General features: G+C 42.8%; 1 protein-coding gene across 7 annotated transcripts in view; it reads left to right on the top strand.

Annotated features, from left to right (window-relative positions):
- MYRF (myelin regulatory factor) overlaps nt 1–12,753 on the top strand; it is a 182,971-nt gene that overhangs the window by 129,585 nt on the left and 40,633 nt on the right. For all 7 annotated transcript variants that reach the window (XM_073573973.1, XM_073573975.1, XM_073573974.1 and 4 more), the window contains exon 2: nt 11,981–12,065. In XM_073573973.1, the coding sequence (XP_073430074.1) occupies nt 11,981–12,065 (85 nt within the window). The remainder of the gene's footprint in view (nt 1–11,980; nt 12,066–12,753) is intronic.

The raw sequence follows: 12,753 nt of genomic DNA, 5'->3' as shown, positions 1-12,753 counted from the left end.
GGAGGAGAGAGGACCCTGCCCGCGAGGGCTCACAATCTTCAACAATAAATTTTTCACTTAAATATAAGCAATATATGCGGGAGTCAGAGTCGGTGTAAGGGAAATTGAGGAGTCGGAGTCGCAGGTTTGGCTTACCGACTCCACAGCCCTGGTTTATACGCCACTCCCGGTCACTTGTGGCCAATTTGAGAAAAATAGTCAGAGATGGGCTGTGACCAAGTGAGTCAGAATAGTTTATGACAATTTATGCTACTTGCTGACGTGACGCTTATGGTGGTGGCGCACGGCAGTCAAGGATGCACCAACTCCATTGAGATGCACATGCCTCTTAAAGAATTTGATGCATCTTACTGCAATGCTTCGTTCATCAAGAGTGTGTACAAAATGTCAAAAATATTCAGAATTGAGAGTCCTCAGTGGTTGATAACTTTTAATGGCTAAATGAAAAGATGGTAACACATTGCAAGCTTTCGAGACTACTCAGGTCTCTTCTTCAGGCTAGACTAATATAAAATCTGAAGAGTCACATTTATGCACAATACAACACAGAAAAAATGCAATAGATAAGACAAGTGACGTGAAGCAGAATTATGATTATGGGAGAGGGAGAAACAAATATTGGACCAGTTCATAGATAAGGAGTCCGGATGTTTTATAGTCCTCTGATTGGGGTCTCCTAATTAATGTGTTGTGATGCCCCACACGGTCTTAGGAGCAAATTCCTTAATTGATGTAAAAAGACATAAATCCATGCGACACATTCATTCCAGCACTGAGAGTGTCAAAGGTCGTCATAAATTTATACTCCCAAACACGTCTCTCTCTGAGATGTGAAGTTACCTTTCAATACCAGTAACCCACTGACCTTTTCTTTCCATCACACAGTTGGTTGTAAGCCCGGTGTATCGTTTAATTTCCTATTATGTAATTCTTTAATCTAATCTATAAAGTGGCTCCAAAGGTGGAGTTCCTGTTAATTACATTGTTAACTTGTGCTCATGCCACTTCAGTGACTGATGACAAGTAAATTTATTTATGACCTCATTTGTTGTGCCAACTTATTCTGCGGTCCTGATTGGATCGCTCGCTCCCATCAAACCTGGTACTGTGTAATATACAAGTGCAGTGAGGAAAATAAGTATTTGATACACTGCCGATTTTACAAGTTTTCCCACCTACAAATTTTTATCGCAGGTACACTTCAACTGTGAGAGACAGAATATAACAATAAAAATCCAGAAAATCACATGGTATGATTTTTACATAATTAAATTGAATTTTATTGCATGAAATAACTATTTGATCACCTACCAACCAGCAAGAATCCTGCCTCTCACAGACCTGTTAGTTTTTCTTTAAGAAGCCCTCCTACTCCGCACTCATTACCTGTACTAATTACACCTGTTTGAACTCATTACCTGTATAAAAGACACCTCTCCACACACTCAATCACACTCCAACCTGCCACCAAGGCCAAAACCAAAGAGCTGCCTAACGACACCATGGACAAAATTGTAGACCTGCACAAGGCTGTGATGGGCTACAGGACAATAGGCAAGCAGCTTGGTGAGAAGGCAACAACTGTTGGCACAATTATTAGAAAATGGAAGAATATTTAGAATTGATACAGGAAAGATGTATATCTTTGTACCGTGTTAGCCAGTAGATAGAAAAATATTCAGGATTGAGAGTCCTCAGTAGTTGATACCTTTTAATGGCTAACTGAAAAGATGGTAACACATTGCAAGCTTTCGAGACTACTCAGGTCTCTTCATCAGGCTAGACTAATACAACATATTCTTCTATCTACTGGCTAACATGGTGTAGGAGAAGTGGACTGACCTATGGACCTTTCTGCAGCAGGAGGGTAATGTACAGCGTGCTTGACGTGGACTGCTGGATATGAAGGTGGGAGACAGCTAGAAATAGGACAAGGATGGTGAAGTACTGGGGGAGACTAAAGAAAACAGAAACAGAAGGAGGTGTAATACTGTAGTTTGGCCACAAGATGGCAGCAGAGAGCAGTGAGAAAAGGGCTTTACATCAGCTTAAGGCTTCGAAACCGCAGAGGCCTTGTGGCCGCGCGGTTACAGGAGCTCTAGAAGGGAATTCCCAGAGAGTGGGAATATAAGAAGGAGTAGAGAGTTCCAGAAGAAGCCAGTCCAGGGAGAGCAGCTCAGGAGAGGAGAAGACTGACGGGAGAGACAGACAGAGAAGAAGCTCCAGAAGGTATTGAGGGGGAAGACAGGGGGGTGGCCCTGACAGGAGAAGCTACAGGCGGACGGACTCGGACGGGTGAAGCGCTGTGGTGGTAGGCCTAGGGCAGCCACAGTGAAAGAGCCGTGAGGGACGTCAATTAGGAAAAGGAAGGAAGTGAAGGTACCCGGGCCTGTGTGCGGAGTTGAGCAGCTGCTGTGTGGTGCTGCGGGTCGTCGAGAGGACGGCCAATAAGGAGGACCTGTTGAACGCACATCGGTGTCTGTCTTAAGTCTGTTTGCGGCGGAAGAAGGACCACCCCCCAGTCGGCTCACGTACCTACATTGGTACAAAGATATACAGTGTATACACTCACTGGCCACTTTATTAGGTACACCATGCTAGTAACGGGTTGGACCCCCTTTTGCCTTCAGAACTGCCTCAATTCTTCGTGGCAGAGATTCAACAAGGTGCTGGAAGCATTCCTCAGAGATTTTGGACCATATTGACATGATGGCATCACACAGTTGGCGCAGATTTGTCGGCTGCACATCCCTGATGCGAATCTCCCGTTCCACCACATCCCAAAGATGCTCTATTGGATTGAGATCTGGTGACTGAGGAGGCCATTTGAGTACAGTGAACTCATTGTCATGTTCAAGAAACCAATCTGAGATGATTCGAGCTTTATGACATGGCGCATTATCCTGCTGAAAGTAGCCATCAGATGTTGGGTACATTGTGGTCATAAAGGGATGGACATGGTCAGCAACAATACTCAGGTAGGCTGTGGCGTTGCAACGATGCTCAATTGGTACCAAGGGGCCCAAAGAGTGCCAAGAAAAAATTCCCCACACCATGACACCACCACCACCAGCCTGAACCGTTGATACAAGGCTGGATGGATCCATGCTTTCATGTTGTTTACGCCAAATTCTGACCCTACCATCCGAATGTCGCAGCAGAAATCGAGACTCATCAGACCAGGCAACGTTTTTCCAATCTTCTACTGTCCAATTTCGATGAGCTTGTGCAAATTGTAGCCTCAGTTTCCTGTTCTTAGCTGAGAGGAGTGGTACCCAGTGTGGTCTTCTGCTGCTGTAGCCCATCTGCCTCAAAGTTCGACGCACTGTGCGTTCAGAGATGCTCTTCTGCCTACCTTGGTTGTAACGGGTGGCAATTTGAGTCACTGTTGCCTTTCTATCAGCTCGAACCAGTATGCCCATTCTCCTCTGACCTCTGGCATCAACAAGGCATTTCCGGCCACAGAACTGCCGCTCACTGGATTTTTTTTCTTTTTCGGACCATTCTCTGTAAACCCTAGAGATGGTTGTGCGTGAAAATCCCAGTAGATCAGCAGTTTCTGAAATACTCAGACCAGCCCTTCTGGCACCAACAATCATGCCACGTTCAAAGGCACTCAAATCACCTTTCTTCCCCATACTGATGCTCGGTTTGAACTGCAGGAGATTGTCTTGACCATGTCTACATGCCTAAATGCACTGAGTTGCCGCCATGTGATTGGCTGATTAGAAATTAAGTCTTAACACACAGTTGGACAGGTGTACCTAATAAAGTGGCCAGTGAGTGTATCTTTCCTGTAGAAAATGGAAGAAACACAAGATGACTGTCAGTCTTCTCAGTCTGTGGCTCCATTCAAGATCTCACCTCATGGAGTAAGGATGATTCTGAGAAAGGTCCGGAATCAGCCCAGAACTACACAGGGAGACATAGTTAATGATCTTATGAGAGCTGGGACCACAGTCTCAAACATTAATAACACACTACACCATCATGGATTAAAACCGTGCAGGGCATGTAAGGTCCCCCTGCTCACACCAGCACATGCCCAGGTCCATTTTAAGTTTGCTAATGACCATCTGGATGATCTAAAGGAGTCACGGGAGAAGGTCATGTGGTCAGATGAGACCAAAATAGAACTTTTTGGAATCAACTCCACTTGCCATGTTTGGAGGTAGAAGGATGAGTACAACCCCAGGAAAAACATCCCAACCGTGAAGCATGTTGGGAGAAACATCATACTTTGTGGGAGCTTTTCTTCAAAGGAGACAGGATGGCTGCACTGTATTGAAGGGAGGATGGATGGGGTCATGTATTGCAGGATTTTGGCCAACAACAACCGAAACACACAGCCAGGGCAAGTAAGGAGTGGCTCTGTAAGAAGCATTTCAAGGTCCTGGAGTGGTCTATCCAGTCTCCAGACCGGACCCAATAGAAAATCTTTGGCGGAACCTGAAACTCAATGTTGCCCAGCAACAGCCCCAAAACCTGAAAGATCTGGAGAAGATCTGTATGGAGGAGTGGGACAAAATCCCTGCTGCAGTGTGGGCAAACTTGGTCAAGAACTACAGGAAACGTCTGACCTCTGTAACTGCAAACAAAGGTTTCTGTACCAAATATTAACTTCGGTTTTATGAAATACTTATTTCATGCAAATTAATTAAGTAAAAATCATACAATGTGATTTTCTGGTTTTTATTTTTAGATTCTGTCACAGTTGAAGTGTACCTACAATAAAAATTACAGACCTACCTCTCCATTCTTTGTAGGTGGGAAAACTTGCAAAATTGGCAGTGTGTCAAATACTTATTTTCCTCACTGTGTGTCTGACCAGAATTCCAGTAGGAACCATGGTCACTCACAGTAGGAGACTGAGGTTGTAGCAGAAACGTAGGGTCAGTAGTCAGTGTAGCATTTCTGCATGGATCTACATGTGACATTTTAGGTTGGTTTTCTTTTAGTAAATAATTATAGCAATGAATTTAGTGACTTGTGACAAAGGATTTTTTTTTATATATATAACAAAGGGCCAATAAATTTGTGGCTGATGAAATGGATTCAGATTTGTCCAAAACAATTCGATATGTGCACTATGAGAGCAAAGAGCAGTGCTCCACTAAGTGGAAATTGGACCCAAATTATATTTCCATTTCCAATTATGTCTCAATAGACGGGTTAAGGAAAATGTTTTTTTCACAACGGGCAGCCCCATATACATTACTGTGGCCCCCATTCTTTAGAAGTGTTATCTCCCTTTATCGTTCACACCTGTGCTGGATCTGTGGCAACTTCTGTAATTTTTACAAATGGAGCAGCATATTGTGCTATTTATTCAGGAAAAAAGAGGGGCACCTTCATGGAAAACAATTGTTGGTCCATCTGGTGCTGATCTGATCCGTCATGCAACCGATTTGTCCCTGCCACAAATTCTATTATTCTGTTCCCAAAACAGAAAACAAATACCATAATTCACAGCACTGTTCATAAGATGTCTGTTTTCTATCTACTTGTTATATCTGTATTTTTCATGGATCAAACATGTTCCCGTTAAAGTCTATGGGGCAATTCTCATGTCCGCGTTTTTTATCGGAACGCATGTACATGAAAAAGTCACGGAGACGTGTCAGTTTTTGGTCCGAGTCATGGATCAAAATTACCCATACAAGTCTATCGGCCCCTGAAAATCAGTGACCGCACAAAACTGTTTGTGATTTACACTGTATTGAATGTACAGTGGCTTGCAAAAGTATTCACCCTCTTGGCTTTTTACCTAGTTTTTTACATTACAACCTGTGCTTAAATATTTTTGTAATCTGATTTGTGTGTGATGCATCAGCACTAAATAGTCTAAGGTGGTGAAGTGAGAAAATATATGCATAAATGACATGTATGGGATCACATAATTACAAATTGACATGTGCATATGTATTCACCTCTTTTGCTATGAAGCCCCTAAAATTTTGTGTTGCAAGCAATTCCCTTCATAACTCCGATGCTTAGTGACAGGACGTCACCTGTGTGCAATCCAAGTGTCACAAGCCTGTCTGCATATACACACCATTTGTGAAAGGCTGCAGCACCATTAACCCCTTAGCGACCGCCAATACGCATTAAAACGGCGGCTGCTATGGATACTTATTCCCTCATCGCCGTTTTAAAACTGTGATCGGGAATTAGATGGTAGTGCCCCCCAGAGTTGGAAAATCTCCGGTGTCTCGGCTGACGGGGGTAGCTAAGACCATGGAGAACATGATCAGGGACAGATTTTCCAATGGTAGTGAATCCAGCTGTTTCAATGATTTCTCTCACGTCTGACATGATATACATATCAGAGGAGAGAGATATTATGTGCCCCGAGACCTTCACCATCCCCCAGTTCCTCCTGATCAGTCCTCCAACCCGGTGTTATCTTTCTGGAAGAAAAAATGGCATGCACATGTGCAGTGCGCCCGCCGAGATCTACCGGCCGGTACCCGGCAACAATAGGGAATTTTACCTATTGGTTCCCTTTGATCACTGTGATAAACCCTATCCCAGTGATCAAAATAAAAAAGGAGTAAATCAAACCCCCCTTTGTACTCCCTTTAGTAAGATAAAAATGATATTTTTTTTTTTATTTTTTTCCATTCTTTGGGGTTGGGGTTAGGGATGGGTTAGGGTTGGGGATTAGAATCGTGTTTGTTTTTTTCAAAAGTAAAAAAATGACGATATTGAGTGCTAGTATTGAGCACAAGTTTACATCAGGTGCTCGGGTATGCACAAAGTATCGCGGATCCCTGCATGGTTTTTTTGGCGTCTAAAAGCTGCGAAACATGCGGGGCAGTGACTCTAGCATGTCACTCGAGCACCCGCCATATTCGATGCATACCTGAGCATACTCAATATGATGACTTAATATTATCAAATTCTGTGTCGTATCGGTGGGTTCAAAATGCTCACTAGACCCCTGGATAAAATCCTTACCTCAGTTCCCGTGAAGCACCTGAAGGGTTAATAAACTTCTTGAATGTGGTTTTGAGCACCTTGAGGGGTGCAGTTTTTAGAATGGTGTCACTTTTGGGTATTTTCTATCAAATAAACCCCGCAAAGTGACTTCAAATGTGATGTGGTCCCTAAAAATAAAATGGTGTTGTAAAAATGAGAAATCGCTGGTCAACTTTTAACTTCCTAAAAATTAAAAATTGTTTCCAAAATTGTGCTGTTGTAAAGTAGACATGTGGGAAATGTTACTTATTAACAATTTTATGCGACAGAACTCTCTGATTTCATGGCATAAGAATTAAAAGTTTGAAAATTGTAAAATTTTCAACATTTTCACCTGATTTCCATTTTTTTTTTCACAAATAAACGCAAGTTATATAGAAGAAATATCCATTATCATCAAATAGAACCATGGTACCATAACAGACCTGCTAAGAGAGGTAGCAAAATGAAAAATACCAACGGGGGTGAATACTTTTGCAAGCCACTATAGATGCTTTGCAATTTTAATTTTTCATGTAATAATTTCGGATTAAACAATCAGATCCAAATCACTTCTGAAAATAAGACAAATATGGACGTCTAAACGAGGCCCAAATCTCTGGACCTCAGTGCTAGGAGCAAATAGCAAATACTTAACGAAAGTGCATTTTTTTGTTTTTTTTGTTCCATCTATGTCCGTTCTTCCTTGGCTTCTGGCAACCTCTTTGTTTTACGTATTGGGACACTTTCCATTGCTCTTTGCGGGGGAGGTAAACCATGTTCTCTGGAAATGGAGTGGTATCCATGGTTGGCACACGCCCTGCGAGGATGCTAACATCCCACACATGGGAGGCAGATAAAACAGCACATTGTATCAACAGAGAGAAAACGCCGGAGAGAAGAGACTTGTTCTAGAACATTTGCAATGGACACTAATCAGGCAGCCACCGTGTAGTCTGACCATGAAGAGTGCTAAGGGTTAAATAGGATTATTTTGTTCTAATTGAGCCATCTTATTTCTTGGGTGCTGGACGTGCTTTGGTCCCGTTTGCCTTTCTCGTCTTCCTTTTTTAGAGTAATATATATATATGCCACTGGGTAAGCATGGTAACATCTTGTATTGGCATATAATATAGAAAAATTCTTCCTTTTTAGATGATTCACACTTGCTGATATCCAAGAAAACAATCCTTAGATGTTCCAAGGTTAAAAAAGTGCAATTATTAAATTTTACTAGAAAAAAAAAAGAACAAAAAAACTTTCTGCAGAAATTCACAGAACAGGGTAAAAATACAAGTTTTTTTGTTTGTTTTTTTAGGCCAAGCCTCCGATTTGATATTGCCTTTGCGTCTTTTTTTTTCTCTGGAGTAAATGATTGTAATAGTGACTTTTACATTTTTGCTTCATTCATTATTAAGTATACACCATTTTATAATTTAACTTTACCTGGTTTCATCTGTGTGTTTTTTTGTTTTTTGTTTTTTTTTTTTGTATGGCATTATGGGTTTTGGATATTTTAACTTAAGTCATCATTTGTAACTTTTTCAAAATGTTCCAAAATGTTTATGCAATTGTACTCCAGTACCGTAGTAGAGCACAAATTTTTGTTCAATTTTTCTTTTACTATTTTGCGCAGCTGAAAACTGATGTGTGATCTATTTTAATCTAAAAAGGTGTAAAAAAAAAAAAGGGCATTTGTTGAACTCTCTCTCTCTCTCTCTCTCTCTCTCCTTTTCCAGGCTGCGATTCCTTTAAAATTCTTCATTTTGCGGATCCGTCAAAAAAACGGACACCGTTGTCATCAGTACTAAAACGGATCCGCCATCCGTCCTTTTGGCGGATTTTAACTGATGCAAAAAAACTGAAGTGTGAAAGAGGCCTAAGACTTTCATAGCAGACATGGGCAATAAGGACAACCGCAATCTACCAAGGGAAAAAACTGAGCAAAGCTCCAAAAAGGCGACTATAAGTCCAAAGTAAAATCAATAATTTTTATTAAGACAAATCCAGATACAAGGGGGGGGAGTGGACAATGAAGTGCGGAACCCGCACACCGCATGGATAACAAGGGGTTGCTGTACAGTCAGAACCTATGCAATATCAAGGACTACATACATAGAATAGACCTATGACTAAGGGTGCCTTTGTGCACCGGAAACGCGTCCGGTGTTTTTTGCATCTTAATGTGGCATATTAGCCTAATAAAGTTTTTTTCATTTATGCCGGTGTGCTGAACGAACTTTTTCTTCTTGTATACATAGAATTACTAAATTATTGCAAAGTGCATTTAGTGCATGGCAATGTATGGCAATTAAAAATGCACCCCCAAAAAATCTTATTCAGGCTCCATCCATCAAATAGGTAGCTAAATACAAAGATCATTACCAGATAGCAGGTGACCATTCACCATGGTTAACCAGGTATATGACGCTCAAAAAGCAGAGTAGCAAAAGAAGAAACTTGAGTTACCTAATGGAATGGCGGGCAAAGGTTGCAGCAGTCAGCAGCCCACCCCAACGACCGTTTCAGAGGGTTATTCCTTCATCAGGTCACCTGCTATCTGGTAATGATCTGTGTATTTAGCTGCCTATTTGATGGATGGAGCTTGAATAAGATTTTTTGGGGGTGCATTTTTAATTGCCATACATTGCCATGCACTATATGCACTTTGCAATAATTTAGTAATTCTATGAATGTAGTCCTTGATATTGTATAGGTTCTGACTGTACAGCAAACCCCTTGCTATCCATGCGGTGTGCGGCTTCCGCACTTCATTGTCCACTCCCCCCCTCCTTGTATCTGGATTTGTCTTAATAAAAATAATTGATTTTACTTTGGACTTATAGTCGCCTTTTTGGAGCTTTGCTCAGTTTTTTCCCTAACAAAAATAACAAGACTAAAAAGACTTTTTTCTTGTTTGCCAGTTGCTTGATGTGCATGTAGAAACCTTATTATAATGCAGTGCTGTACAAATATAATAGATTACAATTCTAGTTTTGAAAAAAAAAAGACATCCACTTCCTGTGATCCATTAAAATCTCATAACCTTTTTATTGAACGATCTGAAGAAGACGAAACTGACGCATTTCGGATCAAGTGTGACCATGGATAAAGCCCATATGTGATCCTATACGCGTCGGATATTGTACCTGTGTGTTTCATTTTCTGTGAATCGTTCATTAAAGCCATAACTGGATTATGCTGGATTGCTGGAGATGGATGTCTTTTCCTTTATTTCTGCACATGGACCTTGTGATTCATGCACCTGGTAATAAGTCCTCTGGACCTTCTTTAGACTCTGTGCACCTGATGGGGAGTCTGCTGGACCTTCTTTAGACTGTGTGATCTGTGCACCTGATGGGGAGTCTGCTGGACCTTCTTTAGACTGTGTGATCTGTGCACCTGGTTGGGAGTCTGCTGGACCTTCTCTAGACTGTGTGATCTGTGCACCTGATGGGGAGTCTGCTGGACCTTCTTTAGACTGTGTGATCTGTGCACCTGATGGGGAGTCTGCTGGACCTTCTCTAGACTGTGTGATCTGTGCACCTGATGGGGAGTCTGCTGGACCTTCTTTAGACTGTGTGATCTGTGCACCTGATGGGGAGTCTGCTGGAACTTCTTTAGACTGTGTGATCTGTGCACCTGATGGGGAGTCTGCTGGACCTTCTCTAGACTGTGTGATCTGTGCACCTGATGGGGAGTCTGCTGGAACTTCTTTAGACTGTGTGATCTGTGCACCTGATGGGGAGCCTGCTGGACCTTCTTTAGACTGTGTGATCTGTGCACCTGATGGGGAGTCTGCTGGAACTTCTTTAGACTGTGTGATCTGTGCACCTGATGGGGAGCCTGCTGGACCTTCTTTAGACTGTGTGATCTGTGCACCTGATGGGGAGTCTGCTGGACCTTCTTTAGACTGTGTGATCTGTGCACCTGATGGGGAGTCTGCTGGAACTTCTTTAGACTGTGTGATCTGTGCACCTGATGGGGAGTCTGCTGGACCTTCTTTAGACTGTGTGATCTGTGCACCTGGTTGGGAGTCTGCTGGACCTTCTCTAGACTGTGTGATCCTTGCACCAGATGGGGAGTCTGCTGGACCTTCTCTAGACTGTGTGATCTGTGCACCTGATGGGGAGTCTGCTGGAACTTCTTTAGACTGTGTGATCTGTGCACCTGATGGGGAGCCTGCTGGACCTTCTTTAGACTGTGTGATCTGTGCACCTGATGGGGAGTCTGCTGGACCTTCTTTAGACTGTGTGATCTGTGCACCTGGTTGGGAGTCTGCTGGACCTTCTCTAGACTGTGTGATCTGTGCACCTGATGGGGAGTCTGCTGGACCTTCTTTAGACTGTGTGATCTGTGCACCTGATGGGGAGTCTGCTGGACCTTCTCTAGACTGTGTGATCTGTGCACCTGATGGGGAGTCTGCTGGACCTTCTTTAGACTGTGTGATCTGTGCACCTGATGGGGAGTCTGCTGGAACTTCTTTAGACTGTGTGATCTGTGCACCTGATGGGGAGTCTGCTGGACCTTCTCTAGACTGTGTGATCTGTGCACCTGATGGGGAGTCTGCTGGAACTTCTTTAGACTGTGTGATCTGTGCACCTGATGGGGAGCCTGCTGGACCTTCTTTAGACTGTGTGATCTGTGCACCTGATGGGGAGTCTGCTGGAACTTCTTTAGACTGTGTGATCTGTGCACCTGATGGGGAGCCTGCTGGACCTTCTTTAGACTGTGTGATCTGTGCACCTGATGGGGAGTCTGCTGGACCTTCTTTAGACTGTGTGATCTGTGCACCTGATGGGGAGTCTGCTGGAACTTCTTTAGACTGTGTGATCTGTGCACCTGATGGGGAGTCTGCTGGACCTTCTTTAGACTGTGTGATCTGTGCACCTGGTTGGGAGTCTGCTGGACCTTCTCTAGACTGTGTGATCCTTGCACCAGATGGGGAGTCTGCTGGACCTTCTTTCCTTCATCCAATTCTAATTTGAACCTAAATATATTTTTATATTCTGTATTTCAGGACATGATATCAGTGGTGCTCTGGAACCATCAATTGACACAAGTATCCTAGAGGAATATATCAGTAAAGAGGATTCTTCAGAAATGTGAGTTCTTCATTGCTACACGTCCTATTTCATGACAGCCAGTACTTGCCCCATACACCGAGTACAGACAGCAACAAAGGTTACAGCATTGCTTAGTGTCTCGCTGCCTCTACAGATGGGGTGAAAAATATATTAAGGGTTGAAAACACATTTAACTCCCTATTAATAAAACTGTCACCAAGATTTCTTCATGAAGTAGAGACAGAGACCCTGACTCCAGTGATGTGTCATTTACTGGACTGCTTGCTGTAGTTTTGATAATGTTTTATCAGCAGATTATCACTAGAGGACTAGTAAGCCTGCTGCCAGGTAGTCCTCCGTATTCATGAGTTTGTTATAACCCCACCCCATCACTGATTGGCACCTTTCTGCCTATGCACAGTGTACACAGAAAGCTTCCAATCAGTGGTGTGGGCGGGGTTATACAGGGCTAGATAACTGCTAGATCTGCAGCAGATAAAGGCTGATTTTATTAAAACTGTAGCAAGCAGCCTAGTAAGCGATATATGACTGGAATCGGGGTCTCTGACCCTACACTATGATGCTCTCAGATGGGTTAGCACAAATCTGGTGACAGTTTACTTTTAATGACCTCCACACAGAGGAACTTGCAGTAGTGTTTTCTACCCAGAATTGATTGTAACTTATCGAAGGTTTTTTCTCCTTTAATAGAGGCTCTTATAATAGC

The sequence above is a fragment of the Dendrobates tinctorius genome, unplaced genomic scaffold (assembly GCF_039654945.1).
Source record: "Dendrobates tinctorius isolate UK_male_01 unplaced genomic scaffold, ASM3965494v1 ptg000037l, whole genome shotgun sequence".
Lineage (NCBI taxonomy): Eukaryota > Metazoa > Chordata > Amphibia > Anura > Dendrobatidae > Dendrobates > Dendrobates tinctorius.
The sequence above is the reverse complement of the archived record's forward strand: the minus strand, read 5'-3'. Positions and strand labels throughout refer to the sequence as shown.